General features: G+C 34.6%; 1 protein-coding gene across 1 annotated transcript in view; it reads left to right on the top strand.

The window, feature by feature from the left end:
• Window positions 1–20,305, top strand: part of Cd109 (CD109 molecule) — a 128,189-nt gene that overhangs the window by 93,356 nt on the left and 14,528 nt on the right. Inside the window, exons 24-29 of the mRNA XM_076858494.2 lie at window positions 4,979–5,060; window positions 9,714–9,942; window positions 11,074–11,239; window positions 13,037–13,227; window positions 13,724–13,879; window positions 19,314–19,379. Coding sequence (XP_076714609.1) covers window positions 4,979–5,060; window positions 9,714–9,942; window positions 11,074–11,239; window positions 13,037–13,227; window positions 13,724–13,879; window positions 19,314–19,379 — 890 coding nt within the window. The remainder of the gene's footprint in view (window positions 1–4,978; window positions 5,061–9,713; window positions 9,943–11,073; window positions 11,240–13,036; window positions 13,228–13,723; window positions 13,880–19,313; window positions 19,380–20,305) is intronic.

Raw genomic sequence — 20,305 nt, 5'->3', positions numbered from 1 at the left:
CCTGGTCTCAGCGAGGTCTTATCAGCCGGGAAATGTGACCCGTGGTTTCAACATGTTCCCCTTTGATCTGGTGAAGTGACTGATGAAAGTTAGCAAAACTGAGCTCCCCAAAGACATCATCTCACATGCTAGTCCAAATTACATTTCAAAGTGGTAGACAAAAGTTTCCTGGTATAATACTTTTCATTATGAAATCAGACACTGATTTCATAATGAAATCAGAGACTGTCTTTTCTTTTGCCATCATATTTGCCCAAGTCCTTTAAATATAGTGTAGTTGTTTTTCTTTTTTAAGAAATTGAAGTGGCTTTGGTGTGAGTCATGATTACATTATTTAAATGTCATTTATGGACAGCGCATTGTTTTACTTAAATCATGCTTGGCCCAGGAAACCTGTAACCTAACCCATTGATTTTTTGGGTCAAAACAACAGCTACATCATTGAATGAAGTGTGTGTATTTTGCTGTTTAAAAAAGCAAAAAGCAGAATCATAAAATGAAAACTGTTTCTGATAAGGACTGGAAATCCTGTTAAGATTTAAACCTTATTTTCCTCAGATATTCAAATCATAGCATCTGTGGCTCAAGTTTTTCAAGTGAGAATTAGACCAAGGCTGGTTGAAAACACTATACTTTTGTCTATTGAGAAAAAAAAAACAGGAAAAAATGGGCTTCAAAATTCTGCTGCTGTCTTTGGCTATCACAAGTGTGACTGGAGGTAATAGTGAAGAACCTAGAGGAGAAAAAGCCATAAACTTCTCTATCTATATCTCATGTCAGAGAAAGTAAGGAAGTGAATAATGATTATTTTTCTTTTTAGTACAGAAAATATCTTTATCAGCTTTTGCTAGAGAAAGTGCTTCAATAGTAAAAAAAAAAAAAAGCTGATTTTACTTCTTTTATTTACATATACTTTTGATATTTAAGGTAAATCAAGCCAAACTGTATCCAGAATGTTACTTTTTTTTTTTTTTGTGCTGGGGACCAAACCCAAAGCCCTCCTGTATGTGAGGCAAGTGTTCTACCACTGAACTACATCTGAAGCCCTGGAATGTTACTTTTTGATGTGTTTCTGTAAACAGTACTATGGTAAATTCCGAAGATTTTTTTTACTCATAGTTAGTCTAAAGAAAATTCATGACCCTGAAATGTATGTGTCCTATTTTGTTATTTATAAACAGTGCTTCCTGGGTCATTATCCTAAAAAAGTCTCTTGACTTCTTCTGTATTTCAGTTTTCAGAAGTGTCTGACAATTCTGTTTATGTTATTAATTTCAAACTCAAGAGCTGATCATAAAACTATTAATTTAAAAGCAACAGTCTTGTTTTTTTCATAAACTTGGAGAAAACCATGTTTTTGACATTCTCACTTATGGTGATGAAAAGTCATCAACTCAGGTGACTGCACTGGAATGTTGAATTGTTTTATTAAGAACAAAAGCCGTAGCTCCATCCTTTTCTGCTCATGGAGTGGAAATGAGGCCTGATGCACTAGGATGCGCTGGAGGACAAACAGCTGAGGGTTCTCCAACAAAGCGTGGCTGGTGTAACAGGAGGAGGGAAACCTCTCAGGGGACGCCCACAAAGACAGTCATATAAGTTCTTGTCTCTGGGTTCTGCTTGTTTCCTTTATTTTTTCATGGGAGCAGAGCTGGAGGTTTAGACTCTCAGGTTTATCTAAGTCAGTTTAAGAAATTAACTGGCTCTACATGTGGCTCCTCTTTTCCTCTGGGCTGGTTGCCCCTAGTGGAAGAATGGTGCTAGTTGTTGATATTAACAGGGAATGTTGGAGGTCAGCCACCTGAGGGGTAATTTCCATAAGCACTGATCTCATCTCCATGATCTCAGCGCTCTGACCGGTTTTACAAGATCTCATACTTGGAACTGCAGTTGTTGATGTGTGGGGGCTTGGAAGTACATGGCTTTCTCCCCCAGAAGAACCTCCTGTAATGATGGAGGGTTCCAAAGGTCTCCTCTCCCCTTCACTTCCCTGTTAGATTGAGTTCACAGTTGAACTCTGGCTATCTAGTGGATTTAGTCCTGAGTTGGAAAATGAGGGAGACTGTTTTAGACTCTTTTGCTAATATTGTTTGTGAACATTAAGAAATTATTCTGATTGCCTGATTATTCTGATTGTGATCCCTGATTGCCTCTGAAAAATGAACAGCTTATATGCTGTTTTTTTTTTTAAGGTTGTATAAAAACTAAAACATGATAAAATGATCTAAGTAGTGTTCATAATAAAGCTGATGATTTATTAATCATTAATCATTAATCATTAATCATCAGCTTTATTATGAACACTATTTAGATCATTTCTATTTTTTATTTGTTTTTTTGAATATGCAGAACATTAACATGCTTCCAAAAGTGAATTTTATTATTTTTTGGGGTACCAGGGATTGAACTCGGGGGCACTCAACCACTTAACCACATACCCAGCCCTATTTTGTGTTTTATTTAGAGACAGGTCTCACAGAGTACCTTCCACTTTGCTTTTGTTGTGGCTGTCTTTGAACTTGTAATCCACTAAGATTACAGGCATATACCACCATGCCTGTCCTGTGAATCTCATTTTTAAAAGTATATTTAAAGGGCTGGGGTTGTGGCTCAAGCGGTAGCGTGCTCGCCTGGCATGCACGGGGCGCTGGGTTTGATCCTCAGCACCACATAAAAATAAAATAAAGATGTTGTATCCACTGAAAACTAAAAAATAAATATTAAAAAAATTCTCTCTCTTTAAAAAAAAAAGTATATTTAAAGAGATCTCTTTCCCTCTCCTTTCTCTTCTTCCTACTCCCTGTGAGTAACCTACTTTATTAGTTTCTGGTTTATCTTCTCTGTTTCTCTTTTTGAAAAAATAAACATATACTTGTATGCTTTATATTTCCTCTTTTTCCTTGTACAAAAAGTAGCATACAAGATATGCTATTTTAGATTTTGGTCTTTTAATTTAAAGGTATGTCCAACAAATGACCTTGCATCAGTTTACTGAGATATTCCTCTGTCATTTTTCACAGTCACATAGTACTTTGTTCTACATATGTGTAATTTTTTTTTCAACCATTTTTTGACTTGGCACTATTTAGGTAGTTTTCAATATAATTATAAATAATGCTAAATGAATGATCTGCATATATAGTTTTGTGTTATTGGAGATGTATCTTTAGGGTAGATTCCCAGAAGTGGTGTTACTGGCTCAAAAGGGGAAAGACACTCTCCTACATAGTAGTTATATCATTTTGAATACTCTCTTCCTTACATAATGAATGGTCAAGCTTTTGAATCTTTGCTAATCTGATAAGTATGATATGGTAGCTCACTGTAAGTTTAATTTATATTTCTCCCCTGTGAAGTTGAGCATTTTTCATATATTTAAGTTCATCTTATACCTTTGTCTGTGACTTGTCTATTCTTGTCTTTTTGTTCACTTTTTTCCCTATAGGACTTAAAAAATATTTCCCCTTAAGTTAAAAAAATTTTTATATATGTATATACAATGTCAACATATAAATATACAAAGAAATTTATTTATTAATATTATTATTTTTTTAAATTTAGTTTTATTTATTATTTATGTTAGCTATTTATCCATTTTATATGTTGCAAATATGTTATTTTATTTTTTCAATTTATAGTGGTTTTTTTTTCATTGAAGAGTTTAAAATCTTTTTTAATAGTCGAACTTTCAATTTTTATTTTGTTATATTTGGTGTTTAGAAAACCCTTCCCACAACCCAGTCAGAGACCAATGCCTATCGTTTGTTGAGAGCTTACTGTGCTAAGGACTTTTCATGCAGTGTCATGTTTAATCACTGAAAGAATTCTTTGAATTATTTGGAGCTGTTTAGACCTTGGCTAATCCCACATTCTCTATCTACCAGTTGTGTGACTGTGTAGGTAGTATTTTTATCCTCTAAGTTTTAGCCTCATTATCTGTATAAAGAGGATAATAATTGCATCTACACCACAGGATTGTTGTGAGAATTACCTGAGTTAATGCTTGCAAAGGACCCTGAGCAGTTCTTGATATCTAGTCAGTGTTGAATGAAGGTGGATTATTTAATTACCGTAACATAATATTTCAGTTGTATAAAAAGATCATAATCTAATGTTTCCTTCTTCAAACTCAGCAAAATCGTTATCATTTTAAACGTTCTTAAAGATTACTATGAAACATAGTACTTTCTTTTTTTCACTATGTGTTTGGCCTATGATTTCTCAGTCATTGGACTTGGTCCTGTATGTATTGCTTTGCAAATATGAAACAACTGCATTTAATTTGAGATAATTTGTTTGCAAATATGAAACATCTGCATTTATGAAGGCAAATATTTGAGTCTTAACATCCCTCTCCAATTTTTACTTTTAATAGTAATACTTCAGTTTTATGACCAAGTACTTTTTTTGAGTGGAAATGTGGAATTGCTGTGGTAGGCTGACCATTGATATTTTGTTTTGTCTCAATTGGCCGTGACCAAAAAATTTGAGATGTTATCTCAGATTATATAGCATTTCCTCTTATCTATTGCTGGTATATGAATAGAAAGTATTTTTACTGTTTGAGGTCTTGTAAACTTTAATTATGATACCATAGGTAAATACTATTTTTTTTTAGGCATCAAATAATTTTAGATGACTAAGCATAAAAACCATCTTGGTGAACACTGGAGCGTTAAATAAAACTCTGCCTTTAATTTGCTTGCTTTTGAATGTCTCCAAGTGTTGTCCAAGATTTAAATTCTTTTGCATTTAATTTGGGGATATTACAGTTCTTATTTTCTGCATTCTGCTTAAAAAGTCCTAGTATTTTAAATTTCCTATAACACTTAACATAGGGAGTACTCATTATTAGGTGTTGGCTTATGTTTTCTTCTTTCCACTTCTCTGCTCTGTTTCCTCAACATGGAGTCATTATTAGAAACTTTTATTATGGCGAGTTGATTACATTGATTCTAGTCCATTTCTGTTTCTTCAGGTTACCAGAGGGAACTTCTCTACCAGAGGGATGATGGCTCCTTCAGTGCTTTTGGGAATAACGACCCTTCTGGGAGCACTTGGTAAGAGATTTTTCCAGTCCAATACATGTATCATGGGATGGACTTTTACTAGGTCACACTGGCCATGGAATTGATAGACATGTCTGTGTATAGACTTGACAGCTGCTTTTCTTAGAGCCCCATAAAAGGGATTATCTTTTTAAAGCATTGTTTAAAACATTAATAAATCAAATACTTTTTATTTAGAAAAGATAAATTACAATTTCGCTTTTGTTTGTGGGAAAAACAGCACTAGAAATATCTTGTGATAATGATGCAGCTGACAAGGAAAATTGATTATTGTGACATTGTTCTTTCTATAAGCTGATATGATTAGTGCAAGTGTTTTGTTAATACAGTCTATGTGGTTTATTTAAGGTTGTTTTATTTAAAAAAAACCAATGATTAGATTAAGTAATGAGCATTTGGAGTTTCCTCTTGAATGAATCTCTATGTGGCTGATTTTGGATAATTAATCTCTCTTCAGTTTCATATTTCAGAATAAAATTGACTGACTATGTTAGTCAGTTTTTTGTCACTATAACAAAATACCTGAGATAATCTACTTATAAAGAGAAAAGATTGAACTGGTATATAGCTCAGTGGCAGAGCATTTGCCTAGCATGTGCAAGGTCCTGGTTTGATCCTCATTTCTGAAAAAAAAATGTTAAAAGAATGTATCTATAAAACTTTTTTTTTTGAGGGAGGGAGGGAGAGAGGGAGAAAGAGAGACAGAGAGAAAAGATTTTGGATATTTTTGCATATTGTAGTCCATGGTTGACCCTATTGTTTTGAGTCTGTGATGAGGCAGCACTTCATGGCAGAAGCTGTGGTTGAACAAAGGCACTGACCTCATGCCTAGGAAGCAAACAAGCAAGCAAACAAACAAACAACAAAACAAAACAAAACAAAACAACAACAACAACAGCAGCAACAAAAAAAAACAAAGAAGAAAGGGTCAGGTTCCCACAGTTCCATTGATCCATGCCCTAAATGCCCCAAATGATCTAAGGACTTCCCCATAGTCCCTCAACTCTCACTAATGGTTCTACCACTTCTCAATAGTACCCTCATGAGTACTCCCTATATTAAGTGTTACAGGAAATTTAAAACACTAGGACTTTTAAAGAAGAATGCAGAAAATAATAACTGAAATACCCCCAAATTAAATGCAAAAGAATTTAAATCTTGGACAACACTTGGAGACCTTCAAAAGCAAGCAAATTAAAGGCAGAGTTTTATTTAACGCTTCAGTGTTCACCAAGATGGTTTTTATGCTTAGTTATGTGACTTTGGGGGAACACATCTTGGAACACAAGATCCAAATTATAGTAGTAAATGCTAAATCTCAACAGCCTATTAACAATGGTCTCTTTCGTTTTCTGCATTTCCACTGTGGGTCAGCAGGGGACTCTGCTCTCTGTGCTTTGGCAGCCAGCATCTCACTATCAGAACAGGAGGCTCCAAGCTTGCCACAGCCCTAAAAGAGAAGGCTGCAGTATCTGGCACTGGCAATTGGATGCTTTAGTCTAAGTGTAATATTTCTACTCACTTTATCATTATCGGAGCTGGTGCCAAGGGGGCAGGGAAGTGAATCCCTTTGCATACTCAAAGTAAAGGAAAACTGGATATTATTGAACATTAATACTTAAAGGAGAACTGCATATTATTGAATATTAGTGATATTTATCATGCTAAAACTTTTATAAGATGAAATGGATTCTGCTTCAAATTTTCTCTTACCACGAGTCAGGATATAAATCCATAAATAGACGATTTTGTATATTCTTTTTACTTTAATATAGTGTTCCATATCAAGGTTGGAAAACTTTTTTCTTTTTAATTTTTTAATTAGTTATACATGACAGTAGAATAGAATGCATTAATGTACTTTGATATATCATACGTAGATGATATATCACATTCACTTTTCTGAATGTACATGTTGTAGAATCACATTGCTCATGCAGTCATATATATATACATAAAGTAATAATGTCTGTTTCATTCTACTATCCTTCCTATCCCCATGTCTCCTTCCCTTTCTCTTCCCTCTACCTAATCTAAGGTAACTCTATTCTTCTCTAGTGCTCCCTTCCTTATAAATTAGCATCCACATATTAGAGAAAACATTCAGCTTTTTTTTTTTTTTTTGGGGTTGGCTTATTTTGCTTAGAATAATATTCTCCAATTCCATCCATTTATCGGCAAATGCCATAATTTCATTCTTCTTTAAAGCTGAGTAATATTGGGGGCTGGGGATGTGGCTCAAGTGGTAGCACACTCGCCTGGCATGCGTGTGGCCCGGGTTCGATCCTCAGCACCACATACAAACAAAGATGTTGTGTCTGCTGAAAACTAAAAAATAAATATTAAAATTCTCTCTCTCTGTCTCTCTCTTTTAAAAAAAGCTGAGTAATATTCCATTGAATGAATATATATATATCTCACATTTTCTTTATCTATTCATCTATTGAATTCATCCATTCATCTAGGTTGCTTCCATAGTTTAGCTATTGTGAATTGAGCTGTTATAAACATTGACGTGGCTGCATTACTGTAGTATGCTGATTTTAAGTGCTTTGGGTATAAACCGAGGAGTGGAATAGCTGGGTCAAACTGTGGTTCCATTCCAAGTTTTCTGAGGAATCTCTATACTGCTTTCCATAGTGGTTGCACCAATTTGCAGTCCCACCAGCTAAGTATGAGTGAAGCTTTTTCCCCATGTCCTTGCCGACATTTATTGTTGCCTGTATTCTTGATGAATGCTGTTCTGACTGGAGTGAGATGAAATCTTAGTGTAGTTTTGATTTGCATTTCTCTAATTGCTAGAGATGTTGAACACATCATATATTTGTTGATCAACTGTTTTTCTTCTTCTGTGAAGTATCTGTTCAGTTCCTTAGCCCATTTATTGACTGGTTTGTTTGTGTGGGTTTTTTTTTGGGGGCGTATTAAGTTTTTTGAGTTCTTTATATATCCTGGAGATTAATGCTTTATTGGAGGTGCATGTGGTAAAGATTTTCTCCCAATTTGTAGGCTCTCCCCTCACATTATTGATTGTTTCCTTTGCTGAGAAGAAGATTTTAGTTTGAATCCATCCCATTTATTGATTCTTTATTTTACTTTCTGTGCTTTAGGGATGTGTTAAGGAAGTCAGATCCTAGGTGAAGATTTGGGCCTACTTTTTCTTTTATTAGGTACAGGGTCTCTGTTTTAGTGCTTAAGTTTTTGATCCACTTTGAATTGATTTTTGTGCAGGGTGAGAGACAGAGGTTTAATTTAATTTTGCTACATATGGATTTCCAGTTTTGCCAGCACAATTTGTTGAATAGATTATCTTTTCTCCAGTGAATGTTTTTGACACCTTTGTCTAGTATGAGAAAACTGTATTTATGTGGGTTTGTCTCTGTGTCTTCTATTCTGTGCTTTGGTCTACGTTTCTATTTTGGTGCCAATACCCTGCTATTTTTGTTACTATTGCTCTGTAGTATAGTTTAAGGTCTGGCATTGTGCTGCTTCCTTCTTCACTTTTCCTGCTAAAGATTTCTCTGGCTATTCTAGGTCTCTTATTTTTCCAAATAAATTTCATTATTGCGTTTTTTATTTCTATGAAGAATGTCATTGGGATTTTTAGAGGGAATTGCACCAAATCTGTATAACACTTTTGGTAGTATGGCCATTTTGACAATATTAATTCTGCCCATCTAGGAGCATGGGATATCTTTTCATTTTCTTAGGGTTTCTTCAATTTCTTTCTTTAGTGGTCTGTAGTTTTCATTGTAGAAGTCTTTCACCTCTTTTGTTAGATTGATTCCCAGGTTTTTTTTTTTTTTTTTTTTGAGGCTATTGTGAATGGGGTAATTTTCCTGATTCATTGCTGATGTATAGGAATGTGTTTAATGGAAAACTTTTTCTATACAGAGTCAGACAGTAAACACTTCAGACATTTTGGGACACATAGAGTCTCTGTTGCATAAGCCTTACCTCCTTCCCTCCCTCCCTCCATCTTTGCATGCCTTTCTCCCTCCCTCTCTTCCTTTCCTCCTTTCCTCTTTCTCTTCTTCCTTCCCCTCTCTTCTCTTCTGCTTCTCCCTAGGTTTTGACATTGTTGACAAGTGTATGTGTGGGGTGCAGACAGAAACATGCCCTGATTTGTTTGGCCTGAGGGCCAGATTTGGATCAAACAGATGGGGTATGTGGGCTGCAGTACTTAAGAGAGAAAATACCCAATCCTCTCACTTGGAGGACTACAGTTAGCTTGTGTACTAACTGTAACTAAAGTATATACTTCATCCACAGCTTTAGGCTGAGCCACACGTTTGAGTACATGTGTAGAAGAATACAAAGATGAGTAACCTTGGGCAATTTATTTATTGCTCAATCTGTAAAATGAAGAGGCTAGATTAGGTGGTTTCTAAATTTCTTTTCAAATCTGATGTTTTGTGACTCAACCTGGAATTTCTTGGCCATGCTCAAGTAGAAACCAGATCTGTCTGCTAGGCAGTTGTTCATTCATGCTGTCTCTCTTCTTTCTTCCTTGTTTTTCTTTTTCAGAGAAATTTACCTTTGGTGAATATTTTGATGGGGAAAAGAGTTGTTGTTTTGCTTGCTCAGTGTTACTTGGAGGACTTTGTAAAGTGTGTTTTATGTCTTTTTCCCCTTTTCACCAAGGTTGTCAGCTTTTGTTTTAAGATGTTTCCTCGAAGCTGATCCTTACATAGATATTGATCAGAATGTGTTACACAGAACATATACTTGGCTCAAAGGACATCAGAAATCCAATGGTGAATTTTGGGAGCCAGGAAGAGTGATCCATAGTGAACTTCAAGGTAGTAATAAAAGTCCGGTAACACTTACAGCCTATATTGTGACTTCTCTCCTGGGATACAAGAAGTATCAGGTACTTAATCTATAATAAATGACAAGTGGGAAATCCTAGGAAAGTAGATTTTGGTGGGTCAAATATATGTCTGGAAGCTTAAAGAATTTTGCAATTTTACATTGAGTTTAAAACTGAATTTGGGTGACCTTTGCTTTCCATTTGTGGCCACATCCCAAAATCTGAGTATAAAATTAATTCAATTTTCAGAATAAGAGAATTATAAAATATTTTCTAATATAGGTATTTTACTTGCTATTAGTAAGAGAAGTCAATACACATCTTATTATTGTTTCCTGGACACTGTGCTGATTTTCTTCCTTTTTTTTTTTTTTTTAACACAACACCTTTATTTCACTTTTTTTTTTTTTTGATGTGGTGCTGAGGATCAAACCCAGGGTCTCACACATGTGAGGTGAACGCTCTACCGCTGAGCCACAACCCCAGCCCCTATCTCATTATTGTTAGGGAAAAGAATATTCTTAAATATTGGGAAAGTGTTCTAGCAAGATGAGATTGTGAAGGATTTTTATTTCTAAAATACCATGGAACACTTGCAGTGTTGGTTAATCTAGTGGAAAGCACACCCACACTCTGAATGGGCATGGGTGCTTGCATGAGAATGAGTGTGCATGGAAAGTTACACTCATGAGCTTAATTTTGCTCCAGATGTTTGACATCTTGGTGTTTGACACCTTACTGCTAACTGTCAATTACATTTTATAAGATCAGCACTATTCTTTTTATTAAGCTCCTACTATTTTCCTAGCCCAGCAATAGTCATAAACTTTCCCTTAAATTTAGAGATTCAGTATCTGAAATTAAATCAGAGAAATATTTTTCTTAAGCTGTATTTTCTTTTTTTAAATCTAAGTTTATGATACTCAATCAGTTGCAAAAGCTCTACTTTTTATTTCTTATTCCTTCAAAAATAATGGTGCTTATTTAATTATAACAACTAAAAGCAGTATTATTTTCAAAATACATAGCAAATCTTTAAATGTCAATGAGCATTGTTGATTCCTATTGCCTAGGTCAAGATCAGGTGCTTAAGAAATGTTGAAAAATTTTTTGAATAAATGTTTCAAAGTACTTTTTGTTTTACTGTGTGGTTATGGGTTGAGTAGTAAAATCTGTATTTTTTCTTTCAAGCCTAATATTGATGTTCAAGACTCTGTTACATTTTTGGAGTCTGAATTCAGTAGAGGAATTTCAGACAATTACACTCTAGCTCTTATAACTTACGCGTTGTCATCAGTGAAAAGTCCTAAAGCAAAGGAAGCTTTGAATTTGCTGACTGAGCATGCAGAACAAGAAGGTAACGTGTGAACTGGATTGAATTTTTTTGGACTGTTAAGCATTATGGAAGATGTAAATTAAGTGAGAAGATTTTATAAGCTGGGTATGAAGTTGGTTACATTTACAAAAATGAAATACAGAATGAGTTCAGGATGGGCCTGACATGGTGACGATGCCTCTATCCCCTCTGGGAGTTACCTATAGAATTTTGGGGCTCAGGTATCTCCTTTTAGATATGTTCTGCTGTACATCACTTGCCATTTTTTGATTTGAAATGTTCTTTAAAACCTTGGGTTCTGGAGAGACTTGGATTCAAATTCTAATTCTGTAACTTAACTTTAATAGTTCCAATTTCTCCACTGTACAAGTGGGACTAACACCTGTATTAGGATTAAATGAAAATTAAATGAGATCATGAGTGAGAATTAAATGAGATCATGTGCAGAGCCTGCCTTATTGCAAGTGCTCAAAAATATGATCTAAATGCAAGTATCAAAAAAATGCTGCCAAAGCACAAGTCACAACAGTTAAATTATGGAACCAACCTAGGTATATGTTGACAGATACCTAGGTTGGTTCATATATATATATATATATACACACACACACACATACACACACACATATACATATATGTGTATGTATATACATAATGGAGTTTTATTCAGCTATAAAGAAGAACAAAATTTTGTCATTTGCAGGAAAATGGATGGACAGTGCATTATGACAGAGCATTGTGTTTAGTGAAATAAGTTAGAAAATCAAGGATCATATACTTTTTCTCATATGGTGGAAATTAGAGAGAATAAAGGAAAAAAACAGGGGAGGATCTAATGAAAATAGAAGGGAGACCAATAGAGTAGAGGAAAAACACTAGAGGGAGGGAGAAGGGAGAGGGAAGGTATTGGGGAATGAAATTGACCAATTCATGTTATGTGCAAGTGTGAATATTGTGATAATGAATCCCACTATTATGTAATTATAATGTACAATTATAAAAATGTAAAATAAATATAATAAAGTGATTATAAAAATAGTAAAAGAGGTGCTACTAGTAGTAAGTGGGTTGTATTTAGGACTTTTTTTTTTTTTTTGGACTGGGGACTGCTTTTTGGCTACAAAAGGACAAGTGTAGTTACTATCCAAATGGGCTATGTAGTCAGTTATACATGTATGTGTGTAAGAGGGAAAGAGAGAGGGGTGGGTGAGCAGAAATAACTTTAAATGTTGCCCACCGATTCAAATTTCTGTTTATTCAAGAAGTGATAAATGTAGAAATTGTTTAGAGACTTCAGAAACTATAAAAGATCTTGTGAAAAAGGGAGAGGTTTCCCAGAATGTGAGATCTGGTTAGTGGCCGATTTCCAGAACAGGATTCTTTCCCATGTGTCCTAAACTATTTTGGGGATGTCCTGGTCAGATAAATTATATACATTATTTTCCTGGAATATAATATGTTTTTTCTTTTATTTATAGTCATTTAGTCTAAAGCCAAACATATGGAATTTCTCTTGGGAAAAATAGTTCCTCAAAACATCCTCAAATAGAGGCAATAGAAAAAGGTTGAAAACTTCTAAGTTATAGTTTAAAAAGTGACATATGTAAGTGTGTGTGTGTGTGTGTGTGTGTGTGTGTGTATGTTTCTACATAAACATATACTGGCTTGGTACACACATATACATAGATTAAAATATATGTATTTTTTAGATTAAAATATTTTTATGCTAATCAAGCAGAACTTGGATCAGTGTAGGTTTAGTGGAATTAAATGTAATTTTTGATAGTTAATTGAATCATTAGTTCTTTCCCTTTTCAGGAGGCATGCAATTCTGGGTGTCATCAGTATCCACGCTTTCTGAGTCCTGGCAACCACGCTCTCTGGATATTGAAGTTGCAGCTTATGCACTACTTTCACACTTTCTGCAGTTTCAGATTTCCGAGGGAATCCCAATTATGAGGTGGCTAAGCAGGCAGAGAAATAGCTTGGGAGGCTTTGCATCTACCCAGGTGAGAGATGGTAGTTTTCCCCCTTTAAATTAGGAGCATATGATTCCTTTTTTTCACTATGACTTCATAAACTTACTCATTTTAAAAAGCTTAGTAACTTAACTCCAAGACTTAAGAGACTCATTTTATTTTTTTAATATAAACTTCATATCTGACATTTATATGGAATAAATTAGTTCCCCATCTGTATTGGCTATTTTGTATCTGTAGTAACTGATAAGAGAGTAGATGCTCAGCTTGAAAATTTCTAAGTTATAATAGTTTAAAAAGTGACATATGTAAGTATGTGTGTGCGTTTTCTGAGCAATGTTCCTGGGCAAATGTTTTCTAAGCCTCTGCTATTCTCTGAGCCAAGAGATTCAAAGATGAGTTAGAAAGGCTTCCATTTTCAAGGAGGGTAGATGAATGTACAGTAGGTTTCCTAAATCTGACTACTCTTTGGGGACCTTGATATATACTTATATGGACAATCTTTTTTTTTTTTTTCTCTCAACAGGATACCATTGTGGCCTTAAAGGCCCTGTCTGAATTTGCAGCTCTAATGAATACAGAAAGGACAAATGTCCAAGTGACTGTGCTGCAGCCTAGCTCATCGAGTCCTGTAAAGTTTCTGATCAATACACAGAACCGCTTTCTCCTTCAGACAGCAGAGGTGTGAACCAGGGGTAGTTATTTAAAATTCTGTGCAGTTGGTTATTTGTACTGGAATACTGCTTTATTTTTAATCTGCTGACATGAGCAATGACTTCTTTCCAGAGCCCTGCAGAGAGAGGGTGGGGGTGTCCTTTCGGTTGAATTTTCTGATCTCAGGAAGGATGGAGCAGATGGGAACTTTGGAAATATTGGTAGAAAAGGAGAAAATATGGGGACTTCCACATTGGAAAGAGAATAACCATGCGTTGCATTCCTGCCTATTTCTCAGGGCATCTTTCTTTTTTCAGTTGTCACACTTGAGAGGAAATGTGTGTTACTTCTGTGTCTTCTTGTAACATGGTATCTTTCAGTTCCATCTATTGTTCCTGCACAAGACAGACTTTTGTTCTTCGCTAAGGCTGAATAATATTCTATTATGTATATTTTATATATTCCTCATCAATTCTTCTGTTGACGGGCACTTGGCCTGATTCCCTATCTGGGTAAATATGAGTATGTAGGTATCTGTCTCTTTTGCATGCTGACTTCATTTTTCTTTTCTTTTCGTTTTTGGCTACATAGCCAGGAGTGGAATAGCTGGATCATAGAATAGTTCTATTTGGAGTATTTTGAGGAACTTCTATATTGTTTTCCATAGTGACTGTACTAATTTATATTTTTACCAACCATGTATAAGGATTTCTTTTTCTTCTTCTTCACAGCCTCACTAGAATTTATACACACACACACACACACACACACGCACACACATATATATATACATCTATATTTATTTATTATATATATTTATTTACATATATATACATATATAATATACATATGTATAATATACATATTTATTTATTTATTTATTTTCTTTTTTTCTTTGTTTTTTTGATAACAGCTATGATAAATGATATGAGATATAATCTCAATGAAGTTTTGATTTACATTTCCCTGATGGCTAGAGATGTGGGGCACTTTTTCATATATTTATTAGCCATTTGTACTTTCTTTTTTTTTGAAGGGTCTATTCAGGTGATTTGCCCACTTATTAATCAGAATATTTTATTGAGGATTTTTGCATTGATGTTTATCAAGGGTGTTGGTCCTTACTATTCTGTTTTGTTGTGTCCTTATCAGTTTTTGATAGCAGGGAAATACTGACTTTGCAGAAGAGTTTGGAAGTGTTCCCTCTTTTTATTTTATGTAATATCTTGGGAAGCATTGGTGTTAGTTTGTCTAAAAGTCTGGTAAAATTCAGTGATGAGTCCATTTGGTCCTGAAGTTATTTTTTTTGGAGACCTTTTTTTAAATTACAACTTTAATTTTATTTTTATTATTTTTGATTGATCCTTTTAGAATTTTTATCCCCTTGATTCAATTTTGGTAGATCATGTGTATATTTCTTTCAGATTTTTCTAATTTATTGGTATATAGTTTAAAAAAAAATATTCCCTTCGAATTTCAGTGCTTTCTCTTGTATTGTGTCCCTTTTACCTCTATGTAAAAATTTGGATCTTCTGTCTTTTTCTGATGGTTAGTTTAGGTAAGGGTTTGTCAATTTTATTTATCTTTTTAAAGAACCAACTCTTAATTTCATTATCCTTTGTATTGTTATTTTAGACTTTATTTCATCTCTGATCTTCATAATTTCTTTTCTTCTACTAATTTTTGGTTTGGTTTGTTCTTATTTTTCAAAGACCTTGAGATGCATCATTAGGTTATTTATTTGAGATCTCATTTTTTTGGATCATCTTATTGCTGTCCATTTTCTTCTTAGTACTGATTTTTCTGTATTCTGCAGATTTTGTATGTTTTGTTTCCTTTTTTGTTTGATTCAAGAATTCTTTAATTTCCCCTGTGACTTCTTCCATGATCCACTGTTCAATAGTGTTTTTTTTTTTTTTTTTCGGTCTCCATGCATTTGTATAATTTCTGTAGCTTCTTTTGCTGTTGATTTCTAGTTTCATTCCATTGTGATCACATAAGATGCAATAAATTATTTCAGTTTTTTAAATTTGTTAAGGCTTGCTTTGTGGCCTAATATATGACCTCTTCTGGAAAAAATTCCATGTGCTAATGAAAAAAATGTGTATACCACAGCTGTTGGCTGGAATATTCTGTAGATGTCTGTTAAATCTGTTTGATCTATAGTATAATCCAACTTTGATTTTTTTTGTTCATTTTTTTTGTCTGGATGATACGTCTATTGGTGAGAGAAGGGTAGGAAGTTCCCCACTATCGTTGTATTAGGGCATCTCTCTCCCTTATGTCTAGTAGCATTTGTTTTATAAAACTGGGTGCTCAACATTCAGTGAATTTATATTTATAATTGTTATATCTTCTTGATGTATTGTTCCCTTGAATGATAGAAGCTTTGTTAGTCAGCTTTTAGTTGCTGTGACCAAAATACATGACATGAACAACTTAGAAGGAAACATATTTCTTTTGGCTCATGGTTCCAAAGGATTCAGTCCATGCTTGACTGGTTTCAAGGCAGAAACATCATGGTAGGACATGATAGAGCTGCTCAGCTCATTGCAACTGGGAAGAAGAGAGAGATATAGGAAAGAACCAGGGACAGATGTAGTCCCCAAGGTCGTGCCCCCAGGGAATTACTTCCTAAAGCCACGCCCTATCTTCCTACAGTTACCACCCCTGTGGTCCATTCAAGTTACTAAGCCATCAAATGGGTTAATCTACTGATGAGGCTATAGCCCACATAATACAATCATTTCCTAAAAGCTCCACCTCTGAACCTTACCACACTGGGGATCATACTTTGAATAGATGAACTTTTTGTGGAGACATTTCCAATCCAAACCATGACTGTGTCCTTCTTTGTCTCCTTTTTGTCTCTCTCTCTTTTGATTTTTCTTAAGTCTATTTTATTGCATACAATTATAGCTACACTGCTTTTTGGATTCTATTTGTTTGGAATACCTTTTCCATCTTTTCACATTCTGTCTCTATTTGTCTTTGTAGGTGAGGTCAGTTTCTTGTGTGCCACATATTTTTGAGTCTTATTTCTTAATCCTTTCAGCCCACCTGTGTCTTTTTTTTTCTTTTCTTTTTTTTTAAAGAAAGAGTGAGAGAGAGAGGGAGAGAGAGAGAGAGAATTTTTTAACTTTTTTTTTTTTAGTACTTGGCGGACATAACATATTTGTTTGTATGTGGTGCTGAGGATCGAACTCGGGCCGCACGCATACCAGGCGAGCGCGCTACCACTTGAGCCACATCCCCAGCCCCACCACCTGTGTCTTTTAATTGGAGAGTTAAGACCAATTATATTCAGAGTTATTATTGAAAAGGATATACTTGTCCCCTGCCATTTTGTTAACTTTCTTCTAGTTGTTTTGTCTATCCTATGTTTCTTCCTCTATTAGTCATCTTAGATGTTTGATGGCTTATTGCATTGGTAATGTCTGATTCTTTCCTGTTTCTCATTTGTGTGTCTACTCTTTTAGTGAGATTAATTTTATTATGTTCTCTCATAATTGTGTTTATCTTTCTTCTTGTGGGTATAATATTTTCTTTTATAATTCTGGTCTAGTGGTCATGAATTCTTTTTGTTTATGATTATCTTGGAAGGTCTTTGTTTTTTCTTTCATTCTGAAGGATAACCTTGATGGATTTAGTAATCTTGGTTGGCAGTTATTTTCTTTTAGGACTTGAAATATATTTTTCTATGTCCTTCTGGCTTTTTAAGTGTCAGATGAGAAATCTGATGTTAGTTTACTGGTTTTGCCTTTAAATGTAACTTAGCACTTCTCTGTTTTAGATTGTAATATTCTTTCTTCATTCTGTACATTTGATATTTAACTATAATATGTCATGCAAGGGTTCTTTTCTGATCATGTCTATTTGTAATTCTAAATTCCCCCTGTACCTGAATTTCCATATCTTTCCAAGACTTGGGAAATTTTATGTAATTATTTCATTGACTAGGTTTTCTGTGCCCTCTGTATGTTACTTTTCCCCTTGGGTATACCAATTATGTGGATGTTTGATGTTTTAATGGTGGTTCAGAGATCTTGTATGTTCTCTTCATTCTTTTAATTTTTTTTTCTTTATTGCTATATGAATGAAATATTTTGGTAGAGTTGTTTTCAAAATCCAGTATTCTTTTTTTCTAATTGATCTATTCTGCTGTTGAGGCTTTCAACTGAGTATTTTATCTGACTTATTGAGCTTTTAATTTCTAAGATTTCTGTTGGGTTCTTTTTCAGATTCCATATGTTTATTGACTTGCTCATTCATATTCTGCATTGTCTTCTTCAGTTCCTTCAATTGTTAATTTATATTTGCTTGGATCTTATTGAGTTTTTAAAAAACTCATTCTTGTGAATTCTTGGCATTTCATCCACTTCAGTATCCTTGAAATCTGTTACTATGGAGGTAGAAGTTATTGAAATATTACCTTATTTTTTCATGTTTCTTGTTTTTCTACATTGAGATTCATGCATTTGTTGCGATTGGTATCTCTTCCACATTTATGTTGTGTCCTTGTTGTTATGCAGCTTTCTTCTGACAATATGACTTAGGGTGTTGACTTGTTGCATATTGTTGAGTTTATTTCCAGTGGACTATGTAGTGTAACTTTCCTGTAGCTTCTTTGGTTGTGATTTACCAGTTTGGGCCTAGAGTGTTCCATGTTGGAGTCAGAGAAGCCCCCATTCTCTCTGCAAGTCTTTAAGAGTGGAAACATTCAGGCAGATGTGGTATAGGAAGCAGGGTAGATGGAACGTGCCCTCTGTAGCCACTTCTTTTATGAGAGTGGAAGTCCCCATCAGGAGTTGGGATTTTCCACAGGTACTATTGATAGTAGCTTTGTTATGTGAAATTGATCCTGATGCTGGTTGCTCCAGTTGTGTTGAAGGGCCTCCTGAATCACTTGTCCTCTGATAAAAGATGGGGTGCAGATCTAGGTAATTCAAGAGGAGAGGGAAGGGACAGGGCTGGAATCACAGCTCCTTGCTGTGGCACCCACCTTAGTCTTATCAACCCTACATGATGAGACCAGTGCAGATGCAGCTTGTTAAAATTTTTCTCAGCTCTAATCAAACTAGTTGGGGCAGAATGCAGGTGGCATCAGGTGGCATCACTTTCCAAACCTGTATTCTTTCTGGAGGTTTTTAGCTTTTACACGTGGGGCTATGGCAAGCATCAAACTAACAGGGGCTTGAACAAATTACTAGCCTTGAAGAGGTTGGGAAGACAGTGGAATAGTGACACCCCACACTGGCTTGCTCCTCCAGAGGATAGATGCAAAGCCTCATTGTTTAACTGCTTGAGGAGGTGAGCTTTGGCTTGTAAGACCATGCAAAGCTCTCAGAATTCTCCATGGATTGCTTCTACCCATACTGAGTGTCTGGGTACTTGGAAGGAACTAGATATGGAAAATTACACTCATTCTTCATTCATTTTCCCTCCCCCCTACCTTTGTTCAGATTGCTGTGGAACAGCCAACTGCAGTTAATATTTCTGCAAGTGGTTTTGGATTTGCTATTTGTCAGGTATGTAGTTTATTTTTAAGCTAAGTATGACTTTTAATAATAATTCTTTGGGAACATTGTTAAATTTTATCTTAGATGATTTGTATAAAATTCTTAATTATTTATTTCTATGACTTAGGTAAGATATACTACTCTTCTTTAGTAAAAGGTATTAGAGGTATTATGCACTAGTGAGTAGACAAGAGTCATGTATTGATAATCAATTTGAAAAATGAGTTTGGGGGATTATTTGCCTTTTGATGTGAGAGTTAAAATCCTTTAATATGATTCAAGTGAATAGTTGGGAACTCCCACTTTTTTGGTGAAAACACAATTCAGGAATTGTACTGTTGGTATAGTTTCTATTACTACCTGATGAACAAATACACATTTTACTTATGTATTCTGAATATTTGTCCAAGAATTATATTCTTGGGTCAGTGTGTCATTATAAGTTTTTGTCTTGAAAATAGGAAATGCATTCCTTTAATGTAAATCCTTATATAATAATAAATAAAAAAAATTAGAGCATGATTATGTTCAATGCTGTGGTACAGGAAGAAAACTAAAAGAAGCCTACTTTTTGTGATATAGCAAGAGCTACAGTAAATTGGAAGTAGTATGAAAATACTGACTAGAATACGTATTACACTGAAAATACATGAAAATAATACAGACTTTAAAATCATCTCATTGGAATCCCAAATAATATCTGATAGGACTGAAAATGATTATACATATTGGTAAAAAATCAAACCAACCTCAAAACACTTGCCAAGAACGTAATACAGTGGCTATTACTGAAAAATGGTACTTTCAAAAAATATCAGTACACTAATTCTAATTGAGAGAACTGGTATGCTGCCAAGGGCAGGTATACCTTGCTTATTAGCAGGTATGATTTAGAAATTTCCTGATATTTTTAAAGATTATTTAGATTATTATTT

Source organism: Callospermophilus lateralis, chromosome 6 (assembly GCF_048772815.1).
Source record: "Callospermophilus lateralis isolate mCalLat2 chromosome 6, mCalLat2.hap1, whole genome shotgun sequence".
Taxonomy (NCBI): Eukaryota; Metazoa; Chordata; class Mammalia; order Rodentia; family Sciuridae; genus Callospermophilus; species Callospermophilus lateralis.
The sequence above is the reverse complement of the archived record's forward strand: the minus strand, read 5'-3'. Positions and strand labels throughout refer to the sequence as shown.